The 23,063-nt window shown below is 45.0% G+C and overlaps 2 protein-coding genes across 2 annotated transcripts; one reads left to right on the top strand and one right to left on the bottom strand.

Annotated features, from left to right (window-relative positions):
- Positions 1-1,936: 1,936 nt before the first annotated feature.
- On the bottom strand, positions 1,937-5,008 carry SPCS1 (signal peptidase complex subunit 1). Its single transcript, XM_080995399.1, has 4 exons — positions 4,495-5,008; positions 3,340-3,399; positions 2,702-2,788; positions 1,937-2,114 (listed from the first exon to the last, which is right to left on the bottom strand). Exons 1-4 carry the CDS (start codon positions 4,858-4,860, stop codon positions 1,992-1,994), a joined length of 636 nt encoding a protein of 211 aa, XP_080851525.1. The 5' UTR covers positions 4,861-5,008; the 3' UTR covers positions 1,937-1,991.
- Positions 5,009-5,210: 202 nt separating this feature from the next.
- On the top strand, positions 5,211-22,646 carry GLT8D1 (glycosyltransferase 8 domain containing 1). The gene is made up of 10 exons (XM_080995394.1): positions 5,211-5,412; positions 8,763-8,822; positions 8,923-9,021; positions 9,943-10,159; positions 10,930-11,047; positions 11,439-11,523; positions 12,306-12,418; positions 18,770-18,936; positions 19,839-19,951; positions 20,613-22,646. Exons 2-10 carry the CDS (start codon positions 8,807-8,809, stop codon positions 20,801-20,803), a joined length of 1,119 nt encoding a protein of 372 aa, XP_080851520.1. The 5' UTR covers positions 5,211-5,412; positions 8,763-8,806; the 3' UTR covers positions 20,804-22,646.
- The last annotated feature ends 417 nt before the right edge of the window (positions 22,647-23,063 follow it).

Below are 23,063 nucleotides of genomic sequence, written 5' to 3'. Positions count from 1 at the left end.
TTTGCTCGTTTTTAGTGCTCAACTGCAGTGAGTTAGGATTTTCATTTGAAAGAATAGGGCCAAGAAAGAGAACACTCTTGCTGCTTTTCACATTTTTATCTAGGAGAGGAACATAGGAAGCTGCTTTATACCGAGTCAGACCATTGGTCCATCTAGCTCAGTATTGGCTACACTGGCTGGCAGTGGCTCTCCAGCATTTCAGGGAGGAGTCTCACCCAGCCCTATCTGGAGATGCTAGGGAATGAACCTGGGACCTTCCGCTTGAAAGACAGGTGCTACCACTGAGCTCCAGGCCCTCCTCAAGGATGTTGTATGATGGGCTATACTCAAGAGATTTGCCCACCAAGGGGGATAGGCATAAGAAGACTTCTCCACCACCTCCTTTCCCTGGTAGGTCACAAAAGAATTTCCTGACAAAAGATGACTCTGCCCAATTTTCTATGATCTGCCCCTTCCCCACCCCATTCAAACTTTCTTTAGGGACCGGCCCTGCCCTTCATTTTATGTGGATAGATTTCTGGATACAGCCCAATTTAGATTAGTATAAGCAAGCTTCTAAGTTGCAGAGAACTCAAGTAGAATGAATTGCCATAAAATGTCCTACAACTGATGAAAGCCAGGAATTAAGATGAAGTCTAGGAAGCTATCTCTGGTTGATCCATTGCCCCGCTTGCTTTTTGCTGCAACAGCATAAATTGGGTCTTACAAAATGATAATCTCCCTTGGGATCAACAAGACAGAAAATAACTCTTTCCTGCTACTGTATTGTTGCTTTATGTGTGAATGTTTAACTTTAAAAAAGTGAGGCTAACTTTTGGTAAAATAAAGTACTTTTATCAAAATATTTTCCTTGCTTAGGAAAAACCCAGCTCGTTTTCATCCTGCTATCAATTAAAAAAAGAATGGTTCATATGGTACTTTCCTTCAGCTATAATTACACAGCAAATGTGTCTTGAAGGACTCCTAGATAAAGCCATGGGCTAATAATTTGGCTACAAGTTTAGTATCTTAGTATGACATGGAAGATAGATGTGCCTTGAGTACATTACATAGCTGTTTTGTACACAGTCGAATCAGTTGCTTGCTTTTCTTTTGGCTCCATTTTTGTCCTGTTCCATGGAGTTAAGTATACACACACTATTCACAGTACATGCTTGTGCTATAGTCTACTTTTTATTTTCATTTCTAAAGTTTTTCATAACCTTTCACATGACTGACTTGTATACTCAATAGAGAGTTTGCAAAACCTGGAATAAATTGGGGTTAGGAAAAGACAATAAAAAGTCTCCATGTGGAAAAAGGATGGAAGAGTTTTCTCAAGCAGTTAAAGAGTCATTCAAAGACAAAAAACCTTTGCTTTTGGATATTTTAAACAATAAGGTACCTCAGACCTATTTGGAAACCATGGTACTTTTAACCCTCGGGAGCTGTAGGTATGTACAATGGCTAAAGGCTTAAATAGAAAAAAAATAAAGACATGTTTCAATGTTTAACATTTCCAATACCACCACCACTTCAGGCTCAGAATTACACTACAGGATGTTACATTGTCTCTAACAGGCTGCTAAATCTACTTATCTTGGGCCACAGTGAAAATAGATAAAAACCTGAAGTTTTCCATGTTTAAAAGCAGTGTCTGTAAATTACTAGGTCCAGAAGCAAAACCAATTATGCCACACCCTGCTGTGATCTTCCTAAAGCATCAGGCTGGCAATGGATAAAATAAAATGCTGGATTAGAATCTTATGATTCTATCTCTATCAAAGATAGGCCACTCTAGCATTTTAATAGTAATAACTCCGTTTTAAACATCTGTTTTCCAGGCTGCTGTTAAGTCAAAAGCACTATCACATTGTTAAAACTCAAACTGTGCAAGGCCAATTTTAGAATACTGTCAAGGTATTCTCAAATAGCAAACCAAGTAAAGGAAGAGGAATAAGAGATTTTAAATCAAATTTAATGACAGAAAATGATACAAGATATGTATTTTTTCAATTTTTAGTGTGCCTTTTTACTTTTCTGTCTGCTGGCTTCTTATCATCTATTGCCGATTCCTGGACAGGTAGCCACTTTAGAGGATTGCGACGGTAAATGGGCCATGGAGGAAGTGTGAGCTGAAACGAAAAATACAAACTTCCTTGACAATGTTTTTGTAAAAGTTTCAGCTTTGCCTATATTAACTTTTAGAGTATATACAAAGCAAAAGAGCAGTGTTTCTGTTTCTAGTAGGGGCGCCATATTTCAAAAAGTAAAAACCAGGGTGTTTTTTTAGGAAGACCCCAAAAACTACAAGAAGTTTTGGGTTTTGGAGCTTTTTAAGGCATTTTTGGTATGCTTTAACCCCAGTTGCCAGTTTTCCAAGACATCTGCACAATTTCCAAAAAATAATCCAGGACGCCATTTTCGAAGGCAAATTCCAGAACATGTCCTAGAAAATCAGGACGTATAGCAGCCCCATTCTAGTGCAGTTATTTCAAACATAGGGGGGGGGGGGGAGAGCAGCATAAAGAGCACAAAATAAAACAAGAGTATCAAGCTAATGGTACTGTTGAAGATTAGAATCACATTAACACACTGTCCTAAAGAAACACATATTTTACTTATCTTGTATGGTGTGAGCTTTCATTACATCTCCATTCTATCACAAGCTTTGCAGAATTCACTGTTTTGCTACACACACAAAAATAAGCAATATTCTTACCAAGCATGATAAAGCAAATCCAGCCATTACAATGTAAACTGTCCAGCCAAACTGTTCAGTGATGTACCCATAAATAAAGCCAATTACCTGCAAGAAACAATAGGTCAATGAGAATTCCAGTCACTCTCCAAACCCAGAATGGAGAGAATTTTAAATGAGCATTTTAGCAGACATTTTAACTCATTTAGGGGGTTAATATGGGGAATTGATAGCAGGAGAACATTAACCGTCATTCATTTGGACTTGGTCCACTGCAATATTATTATTAATTCAACTTATACAATATAAACATATACAAGATAAATCAATAACTAAACAAGATTAATGTTACTGTGACATACTATTTTTTACAGTACTTAAAACAAAAGGCTGCAGCCCTAAACATACAAGGCCACTAACCGCAGTAGAACTTAGTTCTGTAGGAATGTGCATAAAATCACACTGCACAATCATTAACTTAGCCTCAGTATGCTACGTACAGGCTGCAATCCAAATGAACACATTGGGTCTGGCTTCTGAGTTGCACTATTGCTGTACATATGCTTTACTTTCAGATATCATGTATTTATTGCCTTCTAACTGTTACTTTAAAAAATAAGACTAAAATATATGGCATTTTTTTTTTTACTTATACTTACAGCAGAGAAAAGAATGATTCCCTGAAAAATCTGCTCTGCTAGTTTTTGGCCTTTATAGTCCTGTGGGGATGGAAAAAAGATTAGTGAGCACCAGTATTTTCCTCCATGCTGCTTAGTTTCTGTAATGGTGGCATATAGATATAAGAAGATCCTGATTTAGTTTCCTGTGCCATCACTGCCATAGCAGCTTTGTAGGAATATTCATTGTCTTGTTTTCTGTCATATTTCCATGGCTTCACTTATGTTAATATTCTGAAAAAAAATGTCCTAACAACGTGGAAGCATCAGAAAATGTTTCCACACAGTTGGTTGAACGTGTTGTGCTGGCACTGAGATTCTGCATTAAATAGGTGCAGAACAGTCGTGCGGGAAGCAATTATCCACGTCACAGCAATCAAGGCAAAATCATTCCTTGGGCAGCTTCCACATGGCTGCTGTTAGCACTTTACTGTACAGTGGTACCTCGGGTTACATACGCTTCAGGTTACAGACTCCGCTAGCCCAGAAATAGTACCTCGGATTAAGAACTTTGCTTCACGATGAGAACAGAAATTGTGCCCCGGCGGTGCGGTGGCAGCAGGAGGCCTCATTAGTAAAGGGGTGCTTCAGGTTAAGAACAGTTTCAGGTTAAGAACGGACCTCCGGAACGAATTAAGTACTTAACCTGAGGTACCACTGTACTTATGTCAAATATGAGGCGCTACTGATCCCTAAACTCAATATATGCTTTGACTATACATGCCAAATATTAAGCTCCGACTTCAACCTCAAGACTACAATTCTCAGCACGCTTTAGCTTACTTGGAAGTCAAGGCGCACCAAAATCTAAGGGGCTGGGCTTTTAAGTAAACACGAGATCGGGGGTTTACAATTGGTCGGTTCAATAGCCCCAAGTGTCTTCAGGAGTTCTGGCTCTTCTCTTTTCCTCCAAGCCCCCAGGGACGAAGAAGAAAAGAGTCGCGCCCCCCCCCCATCAAAGCCACCCGCGCTCCGCTTAGGACACGTCTGCTTTATTGTGGCAGGCGGCCAAGCCGCTCCCCCATCCCCACTTCCTGCCCGGCTTGGAAGCGGAGTAGAAAGCTCTCACTAATGGTGCGGGGGGGGGGTCCGCAGGAGAGTCTCCCCCGAAGCCCCCTCCCTCCCCGCCTGACCCACCATCTGTGTCGGGATGGATCGGAATACGCCGAACATGATGTCCGCCTGCAAGGCCACGTCTTGCGCTCCGCGGCCGTCGTAGACTCTCTCGCGGGGCAAAGGAGGCTCGCTGGTTTCGGGCTGCACCACAGGCGAGGAGGCCGAGTCGGCGCCGGGCAGGCGGGGTTCCTTAGCCCAGCCGGGGGTCCCCTTGCTCTCGGGCAGCAGAAGAGGGTCGCCCTGCGAAGCGGAAGAGCCCAGCGAGCAGGAGGCGGAGGCGGCGGCGGTAGGAAAAGGCGCTTCCGGATCCTCAGACGAGGAGGCTCTGCGCCGTAAGGCGGGGGCCACAGAGCTCACCGGAATTGCCGCTTTCTTGCCCCGCCTCATCCTGCTCGGACTTCCGGGGCGGGAACCGCGTCGCGCAGTTGACCGGTCCCTCAAACGCGCTTAAAAAAACCAACAACCACAACATAAACGCGCCCCGCGACCCGAACCACCCGCCTCTTGGTCCGGCGACAACCTCTTTATGACAGCCGCAGGCTTCTCCGCGGCCTACGGAGCGCTCCGCCGACGCCGCGTCTCCATGGCAACAGACCCGCGAGGACCCCAACATTCCCCACCCGCGCGCGGAGGAGGGGACCTCGAGCGCTCCGAAGGGTCTTAACCGACTGCCTGCCCGCGCTTTTTCCCCCCCGACCGAGGGCAGAACTTGTCATTTCAGCGCATCGGGTGAACGAGGCTGCCTTGCGCGGCGCCGTGCGGCTGCGCCTGTTTTGCGCATTTGTTTGTTTTCCGATCAGGCACCGCGTGGGGCAGCTACTTGAGCCGCTGACAACTTTGCGCTGTTGAGTTGGCATTTCTCTCGCGGGTGCCAGACTGCGCGGAGGGAAGCAGGAGCGGGAGGGTCGCACGCTTTCTGGAGAAGAAGCAGGTAAAGAGGTACGGTAACAACAGTCTCGGTGGCGTCGATCAACCCGTCCGCGCAATCCCCCACCTGCCATCCTTTCTGGCCGTCCACTTTCCTGGAGGGGCAGATCCCCTCGGATGCGCCGCTTTTCCGCTGGTGTCTGAGGATTCGGGCTGCTCCCGTTTGGGAGGGTGCAAAATAACTGGTGTGTGAGCCGGGGGCGGGGGGACCCATCACTGGACTTCGACTACACCGTGAGAAAGCGAATGGGCAGAGTATTATTATTATTATTATTATTATTATTGCAAATGGGCAGAACTAAGCAGACCGAAGGTTAGAAATAACGCGCGAGACAAAACGAATTAAATGTCAGTTTCTTTAAAAAGGTCTGGAAAGGCTGCAGGCCACGCACCTAGGTGACAGAACAGCGAACAGCCAACGGAGCGCTGCAAAAGCAGTTGCCTGCCTTTAATTTTTCAGAATTAAATCTCTCTCTTTTCAAGCCAAGGGCTACATTCTCTCCTCATGGCTGATCTTCCAGGGTCCATAGAATAATAGAATTGTAGAGTTGGAAGGGACCACGGTGGTCATCTAGTCCAACCCCCTGCAATGCAGAGGTCTTTTGCCCAGCGTGGGGCTCGAATCCACAACCCTGAGATTCAGGGTCTCCTGCGTTATTGACAGAGCTGCCCATTGCATGGAGCATATGTTGAGGGCATATGTTAGAGGTGGATGTGGCTACTGCTAGCCCATGCACACTCATTCTCATTTGCACACCCTACGCATTCGTACTTGTCTGTTTTGCTGCCCAATGCACACCCATTCGCTTGAGGTATGGAGGAGGGGGTGAACTTTAGTGAACTTGCAGCTGTGTAGGGAAGGGGCTAACAAAGGTTGGCACCAATAGAAGGTGGTTTCAAGGCTAATTGCTGCAGGGTGGTGGTGGCTGCAGTACACAGGGAGGGGAGAGTTAACCCTTCCTTTGCCAGCTGTGATCTCCATTTCATATGTGTATTATGACATTCTGGCTACAAACTAGGCAGAGTGGAGGTAGATAGAGAAGGGTATACCCTGAATACAGGCACTCAGGCTGTGCTCTGTGAAAGCAAAGTTTACACTGCTGTCTCCTAATTGTGAGCTGTACTGGAAGGTGCTGTTTTTCTTATAGGGACCCAGCCTTCTCCATTACAGTCATACCCCATGTTATGGATGCTTCAGGTTACGTGTTTTCAGGTTGCGGACCACTGGAAACCCGGAAGTTACTTCCGGGTTTCGCCACATGCGCAGAAGCGCCAAATTGGGCCGGCGGCTGTGCAGACGGGCGCTTCAGGATGCAAACGCTGTGGGTCGCGGACATGCTTCCGTCACGGATTACGTCTGCAACCCGAGTACAGGGTTTTTCTTACAGGGACCCAGCTCCTCTTCCATCTTCCTGTGATGGAAAGCTCTGGCCGCGCTGAGCCTTCCATGGAGTCCAAATATGGTAGCGCCACTTCATAGCCCTTGAAGGCTTATTGGGTGGCAAGGCTTGTGGGGTATGCCCTGCATGCCTTCCCCTTTTTGTTTCAGAGTCCTCTGCTTCATCACCTGGGGAAAATGTGGACGCCTGGACACTGGCAACCCATCTCCCCGGCAGTTAGACTTGCAAACAACCCTACATGGGGTTTCAAGAATGATTGCACTCTCTTTGTGTGTGGATTTTTTATGCTTGAAAACATCCTCCTGTTGACTCCATTGTGAAGTTTTTTCAAGCCTAGTTGCTTTGAATTGAAGGGATGAGGAGCAAGGGAGAGGAAGCCTCATGGACTGGCAGTTCCCCAGTCCTGGTCTTGATATCCTTGGATGATACTGTAAATCCAAAATGGGGACCAATTATTTGAAGGATGGTCAAGTTGTATAAAAATGTTCAAGTTTGGTGGGCACATATCGATAATTGATGAAGTATGAAATGAATTTATTTATTTATTTGAACCCCGCCTTTTTCCCCTGACAGGGACTTAAAATGGATTACAGATAGAATAGGAATAGCTAAAAACTTTTTTATTATTACTAGTTTTTAAATTACTAGTTTTACTGTGAAACAACAGATTGACTCTGATTATCAAGTCTGTTCACAGGAATCTTCTTTGACGCCTTAAGCAGCTTGCATCTCTTTGTTTTTTGCAAGAGTAGGAGAAGCAGGAGTATAGATGACTAGAAGGCAGGTGGAGCTCAGCTCACATGAAAACTGACAGATTGTTGCTTATGTTTTAAAGAAGACAGTGTAGCGACAAAAGCAATGAAAATTTCTGACTGTGGAACAAACCACACAGTGAAAATATTCTAGGAGGTGAATGGGTTTAGTAAACCTGGACTGTTTGAATGCCAAGTCATCTGTCCTTAACTGGATTGCAGCCTGCTTTGTAGACAAAAATGCTTTGTATTTGTCTCACTTTGCAAATGGGTGGTTTAGTGAGGGTCTAAGACCTGGGAGAGATGTGGCTTTCAGCACTGCCATTGGTTTTGCCCCTGTGAGCAAACCTATCCCTGTCACTTCAGTTTTTGAATTGCTAAAATTCTAATTCTAATAATAATTTATTATTATTTCTACCCCGCCCATCTGGCTGGGTTTCCCCAGCCACTCTGGGCGGCTTCCAACAAAAGATTAAAAATACATTAAAATATCGGTCATTAAAAACTTCCCTAAAGAGGGCTGCCTTCAGATGTCTTCTAAAAGTCAGATAGTTGTTTATTTCCTTGACATCTGACGGGAGGGCATTCAACAGGGCGGACACCACCACTGAGAAGGCCCTCTGCCTGGTTCCCTGTAACTTCGCTTCTCGCAGTAAGGGAACCGCAGAAGGCCCTTGGCGCTGGACCTCAGTGTCTGGGCTGAACGTTGGGGGTGGAGATGCTCCTTTAGTAATGCCTGGCTGAGGCCGTTTAGGGCTTTAAAGGTCAACACCAACACTTTGAATTGTGCTCAGAAACGTACTGGGAGCCAACGTAGGTCTTTCAGGACCAGTGTTATATGGTCTCAGCGGCCACTTCCAGTCACCAGTCTAGCTGCCGCATTCTGTTAGCTTATGTATAGATGTTAGCTTATTGTGTGGTACTCTTCTAAGGAAAACATGTGCAAGTCTACTCTTTTACTCTCCCCATAAATAGCTTTCAGCATATCAGGTAAAAGGTATGAGCTGGCAAAATGCCATGACAAAGATGTATGGGAAATTATATCTGAAGATGCTCCTTGTTGTGTGCATGGTGGAATCCTAGGTGGATATTTACTTGAAATCTTTATTCACGACTCAGAACAATACTTTTTATATTTGAATGTGGTACTCTCAGTTATGCCTTTTTGTAAGTTTGCAGAATGGTTCTCTGTTGTGTGTTTTTCTTGTAGACATTTGGAGAGGCTCAACACTTCATCCAGAGTGAAAGGAAGAAATGACGTTCAGAAAAGGTATTATTTCCCCAAATGGCACATTTTAAAAATCAGTATACTTGAGTCATACTTGGCCATTATTATTATTCTAATCATGTTTTTCTTTGTTCCCTTTCAGTAAACATTTTCATTTTGGTGCTTGCTGTTGTTATATTTTTGCTAGTGTTGCATCACAACATACTGGGTCTCAGTGATCTCTTGAAAAGGGAATTATCAGGTATGGTGTCTCTCTCTTATTTTTATGAGTCTGGGCTTCAGTAATAATATTTATGTGGGAGGTAACAAATCATTGTGTTGGTGAAATTATGTCCTTCACATAGATTGTTTTTTGTAATATATACTTGCATCTCAGTTATTTCACAGAAATATCAAACCATTTGAAGTGCGGCTATCATGTCAAGAGTAATTTTATTTATTTATAAAGATATACTGCTTAATATGATAAAAAACCTCTAAATGATTTACATAAAAACAATAAACAGAACAACATTAGATAACTCAAAATATAGCTGTAGGTAGATTAAAAACAAAACATAGCTGCATATCCCAAATAAACTAAGCCATAGGATTTAAGGGTCATCTTACTTGAAAGAAAATTTAATCTCATTGCAATATCATGGTCAATCATTACGAAGAGATAAAAAGTTTGATTTGAAGGGATGGCTCACCAGTGATCACCTAGACATATTAGACTATAGCTCACATTATCCCTGACCTTTAGCCATGGTAACTAGGGCTAATGACAGTTGACATTCAACTGCATCTGGAGTGCCACAGATTAGTTACCCAATTTGAAGTCTGGTAAAATACCCTTGGCTGCTCCTGTTCACCACATGGCCCATCCTGTCCACCACGTTAGGCTTCCCCCTCCAAAGCCTCACTTATCGGGGTGCCTGAGGCAGCTGCTTCAGTCCGCCTGCTGGTTGGGCTGGCCCTGCTAATGGAAGTAACTGGAGGAATTAAAGAAATGTGTAAAAATTATATAAGGCGTAACTAGCAAAAATTAAGCTCTTCAAAGCGTGCACTTAACTTTGTCCTTGATATTTAACAGGACTTAAGAGTGAGTGACATTAGATTGAGCATGCCCAGAATGTTGTTTAAATAATAAACCTGTGCACACCGTGCCCTTATTCTGCAGATTCAAGTCCATTAGGCCTCCAACCGATAGATTTTATACCTGAGGCACCTCAAAGGTTGACAGAGGACTGGAATGACAAGGAGATTCCTGTGGTCATTACAGCATCTGATGATAGGCTTGGTGGGGTAATTGCAGCTGTGAACAGTATTCAGCAGAACACCAAGTCCAATGTGGCCTTCCATATTGTCACCTTGAATGACACAGTGGACCATCTGAGGTAAAGTATGTTTGAGAAATTTTCTTCCTTGGTTTTCGTTTGCGAAAGGTTTCCAGGTTTAGTAATGCTTACTTTGAAGCAGCAAACATACGCCGTCCTCTGTTTTGTAATCCTGTATTCTCTGCAAGAAGCTATAGATAATAAAGTACTGATTACGTATAGCCAAGCAGAACGTTCATATAGCCAAACTGAAATAGGATCGACCAAGAAGAGACATCTCAGAGAATTACTCTTGCAGATGCTGTTCACTGTTACCAGTTTCAGAACCGATTTGCAGGGTATTGAAAACAAAATATTCCCCTTTCACGATCCTCATCTAGCTCCTCTGAAAAATAGAAGTGATCATTCAAACAGTGCTTTTTTCTTAAATGTTTAGGGGTGTGCATACCCCTGCGTACCCCCAGAAAAAAGCACTGCCTTCAAGTATTTGGACCCAAATCATTTTTGGAATAATGATTTAACAACAATGCTTTGAACTGAGCCTGGAAGCTTATGGGCAGCCTGTGGAGATAATGGGCCATAGGTGTAATGTGACTCCAACTTGGTATGCCACACAGTAATCTGGCAGTAGCATTTTGCACCAGTTATAGCTTTTGTACTGTCTTCAGCGATAGCCTCACATAAAACAAATTACAGCAGTCTAGATGTGAGATTACAGTAGCATGGATCACTAGAAAGGCTATCCCAGCCTGTAGCTGGCAAACCACCTGGAGCTTGAAATAGGCACTGCAGCCACCTGTGACATTTTTACTGCTCTCTTCCCTGTACAGATCATGGCTTAGTAAAACTAGTCTGAAAAATGTGAAATACCAAATACTGGATTTTGACCCTCGTATGCTGGATGGAAAAGTGCAGGTTAAGTCTGAAATGCCAGACTCGATTAAACCTGTGAGTACTTGTACTGATTTATATTATTTTAACTTCCTTTCAGGTTGCTGATAATTCATGAAAAATATATACTTAGATATGGCAGCTTTGAAAAATCTGACTTGTAACTACTGATGCTATTAGAGAAGAACTCTAATAGAAGAACTTGAGAAGAGCTTGATTGTATTCCTCAAATTAAGTTGGGACGGTTGAAAATTCTACCAGCAACCTAAGTTTCAATAAATTGTTTATTTACTATAAGCTTTGTTAGCGACCAAAATATATTGTTAAGAGAGATTATGGTTATTTAAAACCTGTGTCTGGCATGTCAGATTTTCTTTCTTTCATTCATTCATTCATTCATTCATTCATCATCTTCTTCTTATTCTTCTTCCCTTTTGTTTCTACCTAGCTAACCTTTGCAAGATTCTATCTGCCTAATTGGGTCCCTAATGCAGAAAAGGCCATTTACTTGGATGATGATGTGGTTGTTCAAGGTACTTTTCTTCCTGCAAATACTTTCAGAGATGGAAACGTCTTTCTGTAGACCTATCCTGTCTCAGGGCGGGGGACAGATTTTAGCCCACCTAAAGAAATGGGATGAAGTCATAGAATTGGAAGGCACCTCCAAGGATCATCTAGTCCAACCTCCTGTAATGCAGGAAACACATTACGTTATAATTCCAAGAGAGTTATACTGGTTTTAGGGGGGAAATACAGTAACACAAAATTATTTAGTGCAGTATCTTCTTAGTGCAATTAAAACTGCTGTTTTAACTTGAAATATGAAATTGACTTATGAACTCTACACCCTGATTTGAGCTTTCCATGATATCTGTACTCTTCCCAGCTTTAGAGACTAAAGTAAGGCTTCTCTAGAACATGTTGGAATGAATTTGGCATTTTCAGTAATAACTTATTTGTAGATGAAATGGTTTATATTTGCAAAAGATGTATTTAAGCTCCACACTGCTCTTCACTTCTGTGCATACATGAGAATAAAGCCATGTTTTGAATGAAATGAAGTTATCAGAGGCAAGACTGTGTCTGGGATCTAAAGAGCTGCTTTAGGCACGTTTCGGGGTTTTCTTTTGAAATGAGATTTTTTTTGTGGCATATGCCCATATAACCATCATAAACTGAAAGATAACTGTTTTAGTTTCCCGTATTTGCAGCTGACTATTGAAAATGATTGTGGGGGGCGGGAGCAGGATGGCAGACAGGGTTTTATAATTTGTTTTGAACTACCATTTCTTCTTTGCTTGGATTGCTTTTTCAGATGATATCTTTGAACTTTACAACACTCCACTGCAACAGGGTCATGCAGCTGCATTCTCAGATGACTGCGACTCTACCTCAAATAAGTTTGCAGTTCGTGGAGCAGGAAACCAGGTGCAAATAATTGTAAAAAAAGAAAGCGAATGTTACAGGCCCCAGTTCTTAGAGGCTGCCTCTACCCTTGTGGTTGCGTTTGTTTTACAGGAGTGCTTTATGCCTTTTGGTTTTCCAAAGCATTGAATGAAGCCAAGTGCCCCCTTTTTACCTGTGTAGGATTTTAGAAGCTAAGGATTGGGAACTGTCAGGGAACTGCCATCGGAAGGAAGGGAAGTGAAAGGGCTCACACAGGTTGGGAGAGACTCAGCAGCTGAAGAGGGAACCAGTAGGGGGAGAGGAGCTGAGCTGAGGGAAAGGGAGCTGGAGGGATGGCTCAGAGACACTTCCAGCGAAAACAGTGGGGAGGTTTCAGGACCTCCTGTAGGGACACCCACTCCTCGCCGGAAACTGTCACGCAGAGAGTCCAGAAGACGTGTTTCCGTTAAGGAGCTTTTATGTTGGAAGCGATTCCGAAAGCAACCACTGTCGGAATCTGCCAGCGACTGACGGAGCCATGTTTAAGGGGCTCCGTTACAGACAGAGGTTTCCAAACTTGACCAAACTCTGAGGGACTAGGATTTTACACACAAGCAGCTCATCGTCCCATCACAGCATTCCGACAGTCTTCGTGAGCAGCTTGTGCAGGAGAAGGCATCATGAGCAACCCAGCCGGAACCGGAGAAGCAGGAGCTGGAGCGGGTCCAAGCCTGGAAGAAAGGTACCGGGTGTTGGAGGTCCAGCTAGCGCTGCAGACGGCGAGGCTTGAGGAGAGGAGGGCTCAGGATGCAGACAAAAAGGGGAAAGACACCCAGCTCGTCAGAAAGGTACCAGGATTGGTGCAGAAGTTTGGGGGGGAGCCCAAAGACTATCATGGCTTTCGGACAGAGATGCAATATGCCCTCAATCTGCAGTTTGATGAATTCCCTGACGAGGAATCACGAGTGGCTTTCGTGATTGGGCATCTTGAAAAGGGGGCGAGAGACTGGGTTAGACCCCTGATGGCAGCGAATAGTGACGTCCTAAAGGACACGATGAAGTTCTTTCGCGCCATGGATCTGATGTTTTCCAGCGATATTGAACAGGGAGTGGTCCGCAGACAGTTAATGGCTTGCAAACAGGGGAGCCGATCTGTCCGTGAGTACTGGACTGAGTTCACCATGTTGATCCATAAATTGGGGTGGGATCTATCGGCGGAACCCATTCAAATGCTCTTTGAAGAAGGGCTTTCTTCGGCTGTGAAAGACGAACTTTCCCGGGCGCCCAGGGCGGAGTCTATGGACCAGCTGACCAAATCAGCGCTGACCATAGGAGCGCGCCAGGAGGCGAGAGCATTGGAGAGGCGGGAAGGGAAGGGGGAACGTTGGAAGGAGTTCCGCATTCCAGACATTCCAGAGCCAACTTTCCCGCCGGCAGAGCCGATGGAAATCGGAACAGCGCGCGCGCGCGCAGTTTCAAAGCCCAGTGAGGGGGGAAAGAAGGAGGGAAAAGGCGCCCGGAAATGCTATCTCTGCCAACAGCCAGGTCACTTTGCCAGCGTCTGCCCCCAGAGGAAGGAATGGCAAGGGATGGTAGGAGCTGTGGAGGGAAGAGAGGAAGAAATACCGAAGCAAGTAAAAGCCAACGCCTGGCTGCCACCGTCGGGGCACAGCAGCCAGGCCAAAGAGCAGTGAAAGTGCCCACGCCAGAACCTCCTAAACCCGCCCTAGTGATAGAAGTGGCGCTAGAGCTGCCAAACGGACACCCTCTAAAGATAAAGGCGCTGTTGGACTCAGGCAGCTCCTGCAATTTCATGAGCAAAGAGTTTGCAGCTGAACACCAGATACAGACGATCCCTTTAAGCAACCCCCTGCAGGTGACCACGATCGATGGCAGGGAGCTGTTGGGAGGAGAAGTCAGCTTGCAGACCGTCCCAATGATAATGAAGGTGGCAAGGCACACCGAACTGATAGCGTTTAATGTGGCCACCTTGGGAGGAGCTCCCATTATATTGGGGATGAGCTGGCTAGCGTTACATGATCCGCTGGTGGGCTGGCATCAGAGAGTGGTTTCTTTTGGTTCAGCACATTGCTTAGAACACTGCAAAGAGGGAAAGGGTTTGGCAGGGGCCCAAGCCACCCTAGCAGGGACTGAAGTAACGGAGAACGTGAAGGTACCACGACAATACGCAGATCTCCGCGACGTCTTCAGCGAAAGGGAAGCTGACCAACTACCCCCGCATAGACCCTTTGACTGTCAAATCAATTTACTCCCTGGGGCACAGCTCCCTGTAGGCAAGCTGTACGCCATGTCAGACAGAGAGATGCAGGAGCTAAGAGAGTTCATTGACAAGAACCTGAAGAGAGGGTTCATCAGAGAGTCCAGGGCGGTGGGGGGCAGCCCAGTGTTTTTTGTGGATAAAAAAAACACGAACAAGCCGAGGCTTGTGTGTGACTTCAGGGCCTTAAATGCAGTGTCAGAACCAGTGGCTTTCCCTATGCCCAGGATTGACGACATTTTGACAAGGGTCAGGAAGGGAAAGATTTTTACTAAACTGGACCTAAGGGGGGCGTACAACCTGATACGAATAAGGAAGGGGGATGAATGGAAAACCACCATGTTCACCCCTTTGGGGGCATTTGAATATTTAGTTATGCCCTTCGGCCTACAAGGAGGCTCCGCGTGCTTTCAATCGTTTATGAACCACGTCCTGGGGCCTTTGCTTTACAAGAATTGTGTGGCCTTCTTAGACGACGTGTTGGTGTATTCTGAGAATGAGGAGCAGCATGTGAGAGACGTCAGAGAAGTGTTGAGCAGGCTGCAAGCCAACCAGCTGTGGGTGAAACTGGAGAAGTGTCAGTTTCATACCAAGGAGGTGGAATTCCTGGGGTATCGCCTGTCAGACAAGGGATTGGCCATGGATCCCGGCAAGGTCCAGGCGGTGCTGGAATGGAAAACACCCAAAACAAGGAAGGATGTGCAGAGGTTCCTAGGATTTGGGAACTTCTATCGTAAGTTCATCCGAAACTTTGCCCACCTGACGGCGCCCATTACGGACTGTCTCAGCAGTAAGAAGAAGTTCGTTTGGACTGAGGAGGCGGAGCGAGCATTTGAGGAACTAAAAAGGGCCTTCGCCTCGGAACAACAACTCCTGCATGTGGATTTACAAAAACCGATGAGAGTGGAAACTGACGCATCAGACAGAGCTATTGGGGCGGTGCTTCTGCAGCCAGGGAAGGAGGAGTCAGAGTGGAGACCGTGTGCCTTTTTTTCGCGAAAGCTGAACAAATCCGAGAGGAACTACACGGTGTATGACCGAGAACTACTAGCCATTCATGAGGCGTTCCGGAGATGGAGGCACCTGCTAATTGGCGCACAACATAAGGTGCAAGTGTGCACTGACCACAAGAACCTAGAGTATTGGAGGACGGCACGAGTGCTCAACCAACGGCAAGTGAGATGGGCCCAGGAGTTCTCCAAATTTAACTTTGAGATTTGTTACGTGCCAGGCCCAGAGAACATTAGGGCGGACGCTCTCTCACGCAAACCTGAATATTTGGAGGGGGAGGGAGCACCCGAAGAGAGACATGTCATTCCAGAGGACCGCTGGGTGTGTGGGGCGGCATTGGTGGGACAAAGAGAACTGGTAGAGGAAACAGAGAATGATGAATACGCCCAGAATAAGCTCAGAGGTCTTAGGGGTGAGGGAGAGGAACCAGGGGGTTTCGAGGAAAGAAATGGAGCTTTGTATTACAAAGGGGCACTGTATATCCCTGAAGGAGACTTAAGGGGGAGGGTACTCAAGCAGTTGCACGACAGCCCCACGGCGGGGCATTTTGGACAACACAAAACCATGTGGTTGGTCACCAGGGAATTTTGGTGGCCTAAGGTGAGGGAAGATGTACGGGAGTATGTAAGAGGGTGTGAGCAATGCCAGCGAGCCAAAGGGGAGAGGCGGGCACCGGCGGGGCTATTAGAACCCTTACCAACCCCAGAACGACCTTGGGAGGCAGTGTCGATAGATTTTATGACTGATCTGCCGAAGTCCAAGGGGAAAACAGCCATCATGGTGGTGGTAGACCTACTAACAAAGATGTGCCACTTTGTAGCCTGCTCGCATGCAGTCACGGCGGAAGAGACAGCGAAGTTATTTGTAGAACACATTTTTAGGTTGCACGGGGTGCCATTGAGGGTGGTCTCAGACCGAGGAAAACAATTTACTTCCAGGTTCTGGAGGAAGCTCATGAGCTTACTGCAGGTGGAGGTCAACTTTTCGACTGCCCGGCACCCTGAAACCAACGGGCAGGCGGAAAGAGCAAACGGGGTCCTCCAGCAATACCTGAGGTGTTATGTCAATGACAGAGAGAATGACTGGGTAGAAAAGTTGGCGCTGGCGGAATTTGCCTACAACAATGCCGAGAATGTGTCCACAGGGATGAGCCCCTTCTTGGCTAATTATGGGTGTCATCCCAGGGCTTTCCCAGGGGGAGAAGGGGAGAGATGGGGTGTCCCGGCAGCCGAGCATTTTGTAGAAGAAATGGAAGCAATCCATCGTCAGCTCCAACTCAACTTAGAAAGGGCGAAGGAAGAATACAAGAGGCAGGCAGACAAGAACCGAAGGGAAGGTGAAACCATAAGGGTGGGAGATAGGGTGTGGCTGTCAACCCAAGGGTTGCCGTTCAAAGGAGGTTGTAAGAAATTAAGACCCAGGAGATTGGGTCCCTTTGAGGTCATTCAACAGGTCAACCCAGTGGCTTTCAGGCTCCGGTTACCCAACCACATGAAACTGCACCCAGTATTTCACAGGTCGTTACTGTCACCGTATGAGGGGGGACGAGAAGGGATGGCCACTCGGGGACCGGTCATAGAAGAAAGGGAATGCAGCAGCCATGTGGCAGAAATCCTCGACGCCAGATGGAAGGGGGATCAGGTGGAGTATTTGGTAGCGTGGGAAGGAGAACCGGAGTCAGAAAACACTTGGGTAATGGCAGAAGATATCAATGACGAGGTATTGATAGAAACGTTCCATCAAAGGTTCCCAAGGAAACCTCAGCCTGTGGAGAGGTTCCGGAGGGAATACTTTGGGACCACCGATGAGGAGGAGGAGTTGGAAGGATTCTCGGAATCGGAAGGGGAAGGGGAGATGGACTCTGAGGAGGAGGAGTACTTCGAGACCAGGAACCGCAACAGGTGGAGAGAAGTGTTCGGGACATCGGAAGATGAAGGAAGTTCATTCTGGGGTTTTGCCTCCTCACCGCCCGTAGAGGAGGGGGCGAGAGGGGATGAAGGGGGCCCTGGAGGGGAGGTGGATGTCAGGGAACTGCCATCGGAAGGAAGGGAAGTGAAAGGGCTCACACAGGTTGGGAGAGACTCAGCAGCTGAAGAGGGAACCAGTAGGGGGAGAGGAGCTGAGCTGAGGGAAAGGGAGCTGGAGGGATGGCTCAGAGACACTTCCAGCGAAAACAGTGGGGAGGTTTCAGGACCTCCTGTAGGGACACCCACTCCTCGCCGGAAACTGTCACGCAGAGAGTCCAGAAGACGTGTTTCCGTTAAGGAGCTTTTATGTTGGAAGCGATTCCGAAAGCAACCACTGTCGGAATCTGCCAGCGACTGACGGAGCCATGTTTAAGGGGCTCCGTTACAGACAGAGCTTTCCAAACTTGACCAAACTCTGAGGGACTAGGATTTTACACACAAGCAGCTCATCGTCCCATCACAGGAACCTTAGCTTCTTCCTGGGCATGCTATATATTCCTGGCCCTTATCAGTCAGTAGCCTGTATAATTTTCAGGGAATGGTAAATGCCTGTACCTGTCTGCATGGGAAGGCTACAGAATGTAGTGGTCTTAGGACACCAGGAACTGTGGTCTTCTTCCTCATGTCTTGAGGAGATCTGCTTCTCCTTTATGGTAATCTGAAGCAACGCTTTCAACTTCCTGTTCTAAGCACTGAGGAGGAGCAGGTTGTCCTCTATGGTATGCTGAACAGCCAGGAAGAGGAGGCTATTTTTGAGTAAATATAGATGTAGGTGGTTCCTTACTTCTTAGAATCTGTATGCTGTGTAGGGAGCCTCCATTTTTGGAACATAATGGCCATAAGCAAAATGTGGCTGATTCAGAAAGGCGCAGAGGGCTTTTTGTATTTAACTCACCTTGCCTCAGTATAGTTATTTTAAGGTATTTGAAATGTAATAGCTAATAAACAAAACCAAATAAAACTGCTAAATATCATCACATTTTGGTGAAGCTAGCATCTCCATACGGGATATCTTTTCCTCTGCAAATAGAGGGGTTGGGCAGTGAAACTTTCTGTAGAGAGAGATGTGTGTAACCAGTAAAGACTTCTGGGGATTCTTGTAACTGAAACAAAGACCCAGTTTCTATTAATTTTCAGTACAATTACATTGGATTTCTCGATTATAAAAAAGAAGCAATTCGGAAGCTGTCCATGAAAGCAAGTACCTGCTCTTTCAATCCGGGCGTCTTTGTTGCAAATCTAACCGAATGGAAACGACAGAACATCACTCAGCAACTGGAGAAATGGATGGCGCTTAATGTTGTGTGAGTGTGCCCATATTTCTGCTTAACACTGCCACTTGGGGGACTAAGCCTAATACAGCATTGTGTGTTCCAGTGGGGGTGGAGAGTGATGAACTGCCAGAAGTATTTCTCAGGTCTTTCTACCATGTTGATAATAATCTTTCTCTATGCATGGATCATCTTTGCACTGACACCAGGCTACTTTCTGCATCTACTTCAGCCTACTAGCCCTGAATATAAATTGTTTTCAGGTCTGTCATCTTTCAGTTAAAATCCCTTCAGCTATCTTGTTCTTTAAACACGCCGCTGCCCCAATCGCAGACCATGAAACCACCTTTATTTCTTTCTACCAACACACTTTTACAAAGGTTGTCCTGAATGATCACCTTAAGCATCTGCTATTAGGTGGTCCATCCCCATTTCTTTCTCAGGCTCTTCCTTCTGCTTCTATTCTGCCTGTTATTTTTTGAGCCTTTTGCGTAGGAAATACTATTCAGTACTCTCGATACTGAGCTTTTTGAATAGCCAAAGCATGTCACACACTTTATGAGATCCTTGTTACTATTGCCTTGCAAATGTTTTCCTTATATTGCAAATGGTGGACAATGACTGAGAGAAGGTACATACTCATTTGCAGCTGAGTTTCTTAGCTGGGCTACACTAACACTCAGATGATTCCTCCATTTATTTTTCTGGCTCATTGCAAAGTATGTCAGTTGCTTTTGCTGTACAGTGCCTGACAGACTGTTGTAAACAAAATGTTTTATAAGACGTTGTACAAATACAGAAGCGTTCTGTTCATTAATAGGATGATTAACGATTTGAAAAGAGAAGCACTCGATTGGATTAATGAATATTTACCCTATTTAAGAATTGCACTTCTGTCTTTAGCTGGTTAAATTTTCTTTCTTATCCCTGACTAGAGAGGAAATATACAGTCGGACTCTCGCAGGCAGTATCACTACACCCCCTCTGCTCATTGCATTTTACAAGAGACATTCAAACCTTGATCCTATGTGGAATGTGCGCCATCTTGGTAAGTATAATGGAAGAGGATGTGATTACCTTTGCCAGACTTAAGCTGGTTGAAGTGGTTGCTTCTGTAGGCCTCGTTTTCTCCGTTACAGGACCTTTGAAAGTGTGGTAATGAAGCCGTGGATTTGTCTGCCCAAAATTCTTTACTTTCTTCCTCTTCCTGTCTCTGAACTCTTTACTACATTTTGAGAAGTTTGACCTTGATGTGAAATGGCTCTGGAAACATGGTGTTTGAATATGATTCAGTGGTCAGTTAAATGTGGCCACAGGAAGATTTCTAGATACAGTGGTACCTCTAGTTGTGGACACCACCTGTTCCGAGCGGTGCTTCTGCGCACATGGCGAAACCCGCAAGTATACACTTCCAGGTTTCCCACGTTCACAAACTGAAAAGATGCAACATGAACCTAACGCAACACGAGGTATGACTTTGGTGATGGCTATTCAGGCATCCTTGCTGCGTTCTCCCACCCATCCCAGTTGCAATGGGGGTAAGAAAGGATATTTGAAAGATAAATCAGTGTTTTAACAATGGTTGAAAATTAAGAGTCAGCTGTGAACTTTGATTATGTGACTTGCTAGCCTTTAATAGAACCCAGCTAGTCTTTTGAGAGAAGGCAGGATAGGAATCTAAATCCACTCGTTTCTTACTCAATTCAAAGGTTCGAGTGCTGGCAAAAGATACTCTCCACAGTTTGTGAAAGCTGCCAAACTACTCCATTGGAACGGACACTTCAAACCCTGGGGAAGGACCGCATCCTACGCAGATGTTTGGGAAAAATGGTACATTCCTGACCCTAGTGGCAAATTCAACTTGATTCGGAGGCACACTGACACTTACGAGGCAAAATAAGACAGAAGTGATACACCCCATATTCTTCTCAGGAACCAGACAAGACCATAGAGTGAAGCTGGTAATGCTACGTCCATTCAGATTGTTTTAAAATGGAGACACACTTAAGTACTTGAAATGCATGCTTAAGAGAGGAAGCCTCTTCAAGCAGAGGAACCTCCATGAAACTAGCATTTTCAACCAAATGGGATATTAAAGAATGACCTTCTACGGATAAAATGTTTCAGGAGACGCTGCACCCAAGACTTTATCACAGCTGGTGCTGGGGGAGCGTCTCATGTGTTGCACAGCAACTTGATGTACTAAAAAGCTGCTACCACTTTTTACTGTTACTTAACCTGTGAATATAAGCTTTTTGGTGGATCCCTCCTATTTCTTGAAGATCCATTCAGATTCTTACAGCTAATTTTAAGTTTGTGGATTTTTTTAAAAAAATCTGCGTTCCAAAAACTATTTTTTATAGTAAAGTTTCTTTTAATATAACTACCCATCAACAGTAAAGCAGCCCTTATTTCTTAAAAAATGAGGAAATTTATGAATTCATTTATATTCAGATTTATGGATTGTGTGCAGGCAACTGAAATGTGAATGGTAACTTGTGCTTCACAATATATCACTCTCTCTAATAAATTAATTGTGCTTGAGTTCCTATCAATTTGGAAGCAAAATCCCACCCTGCAAAAGTTAGTTGTTTTTATGTGTTCAGTGAGCTCCTCGCATATGCTGATCTATAAACACCTGTAAATCTAAAAGGGGGGAAAATGCCCACTGCTAAGGATCTGTGAGTTTCCAGGACTTGAGGTTGATAGTGAGCCAACAGATACAAAAAATCTTAACACATTCATATTAAATACTAAACAATAGGAACTTGTGTCATTTTGCTGCTAACTTTAGCAGCTGAGAAGTTTTTGTGTGATTGCAGTTATGATAAAAATGGGAAATTCATTATTATGTGGGTAATTCCCACATCTACTCCCAGAACAAATTTAGGGGACATGCAGGGAGAGAACGTTCTATGGTGTGATGAGAAATCCTTGCACCTGATAGAACATTTACATCAACACTACGAGTACAACCCAATGTATTTTTAAAATTAGTAAATCCTAGGACCACCACATTTTGGAAAGTACAGTGGTACCTCCGGTTGCAGACGGGATCCGTTCCAGAGCTCCAGTTGGATCCCGAGGTTTCCACAACCGGAGGGACTGCTTCTGCACATGCACGCTTGGCGGTAGAGCGCTTCTGCGCATGTGTGCGCGGCAAAAACATGGAAACATACTTCCGGGTTTGCCGCTTACGTATCCCGAAGCTACAATTGTACAGATTAAGTTCGCCATCAAACTTGTGTTTAAGTAATTTTAAGGTGCTTCATTCCAGCATGTGTAAGCTATATATCTTAAAACACAATAAACTGCCACCCCAAACATAGTGTTTCAACTTCTTGAAAACTGAGCAAGGGCCCATTGGTGTAAAAGGCTGCAAGTATTACAGGACCTGCATCCCTTCCTTGTCCTTGGACCTTTTTAAATTTTCTTATTTTTCGCACCTATGCTGTCTGTACGTGCACATTCTAAGCTTGGAAGCCCATGAGCTTGGTGGTTATGAGCCTGAGACTAAATGATCATCGCTCCTCTGTCATTGGTTCAGTTGTATGTAGGATTACAAGCTGTGGCAAGCCTGCTTCGCTGGAATGAAAAAAACATGGAGGTTTATGAACAGCATTACTAATTGTATAATGCCTTCCTGGTAGACAGGTTGCATAAAAAACCCTTGCTGCTTTTGTATATAACTGAAGAACCACACATTTCAGTTAAAAGCATATTAAAAAGTGAAGTTTTCTTTGTGTCTGTAGTTTTCTTGATACTAATCCTTTCTCTGTATGAACTTCCACCTTCTTCTGGACTATTTTGCTGGCCAGGGAAGGTATTCTCCAGAAACTCAGATAAAGGGGAGATTTAATAAGCTGTGTGTTTGAGCCTGTCTGTGCTCTCTTTTACCCAGTTGTCCAAATACCAGTAAAAAGTATATGATGTGTATGCTTTCCCCCCTAACATCAGGGTTGGAGAAATGGTGGTATTCATAATCTTAAGCAGGCGACATATTCTTCATGTATCGCATCTTTCCTTAAAGGGGTGCTTTGTGTGAGCCTAATGGTCACTGCACTGAAGTGAGAGCAGCACATCTTTCTCAATACCACCCTTCCTACATAGCCCACTGCTGCTCCATCAAAAAAAGGAAGATTTGATTCTATTATGGTAAA

The sequence above is a fragment of the Podarcis pityusensis genome (assembly GCF_964106645.2).
Source record: "Podarcis pityusensis genome assembly, chromosome: 2".
NCBI lineage: Eukaryota > Metazoa > Chordata > Lepidosauria > Squamata > Lacertidae > Podarcis > Podarcis pityusensis.
Note: the sequence above shows the minus strand (reverse complement) of the source record. Positions and strands in the feature narration are given on the sequence as shown.

Bases quoted from the DNA above. Each gene is read 5' to 3' on its own strand.
- SPCS1 (XM_080995399.1), bottom strand. From the start codon at position 4,860: ATGAGGCGGGGCAAGAAAGCGGCAATTCCGGTGAGCTCTGTGGCCCCC. The intron at 2,789-3,339 runs GTAAGTATAAGT...TGTTTCTTGCAG, and splicing joins GAATCATTCTTTTCTCTGCT to GTAATTGGCTTTATTTATGG. The intron at 2,115-2,701 runs GTAAGAATATTG...TTTTCGTTTCAG, and splicing joins GATTTGCTTTATCATGCTTG to CTCACACTTCCTCCATGGCC.
- GLT8D1 (XM_080995394.1), top strand. The intron at 11,048-11,438 runs GTGAGTACTTGT...GTTTCTACCTAG, and splicing joins TGCCAGACTCGATTAAACCT to CTAACCTTTGCAAGATTCTA. The intron at 11,524-12,305 runs GTACTTTTCTTC...TTGCTTTTTCAG, and splicing joins TGATGATGTGGTTGTTCAAG to ATGATATCTTTGAACTTTAC.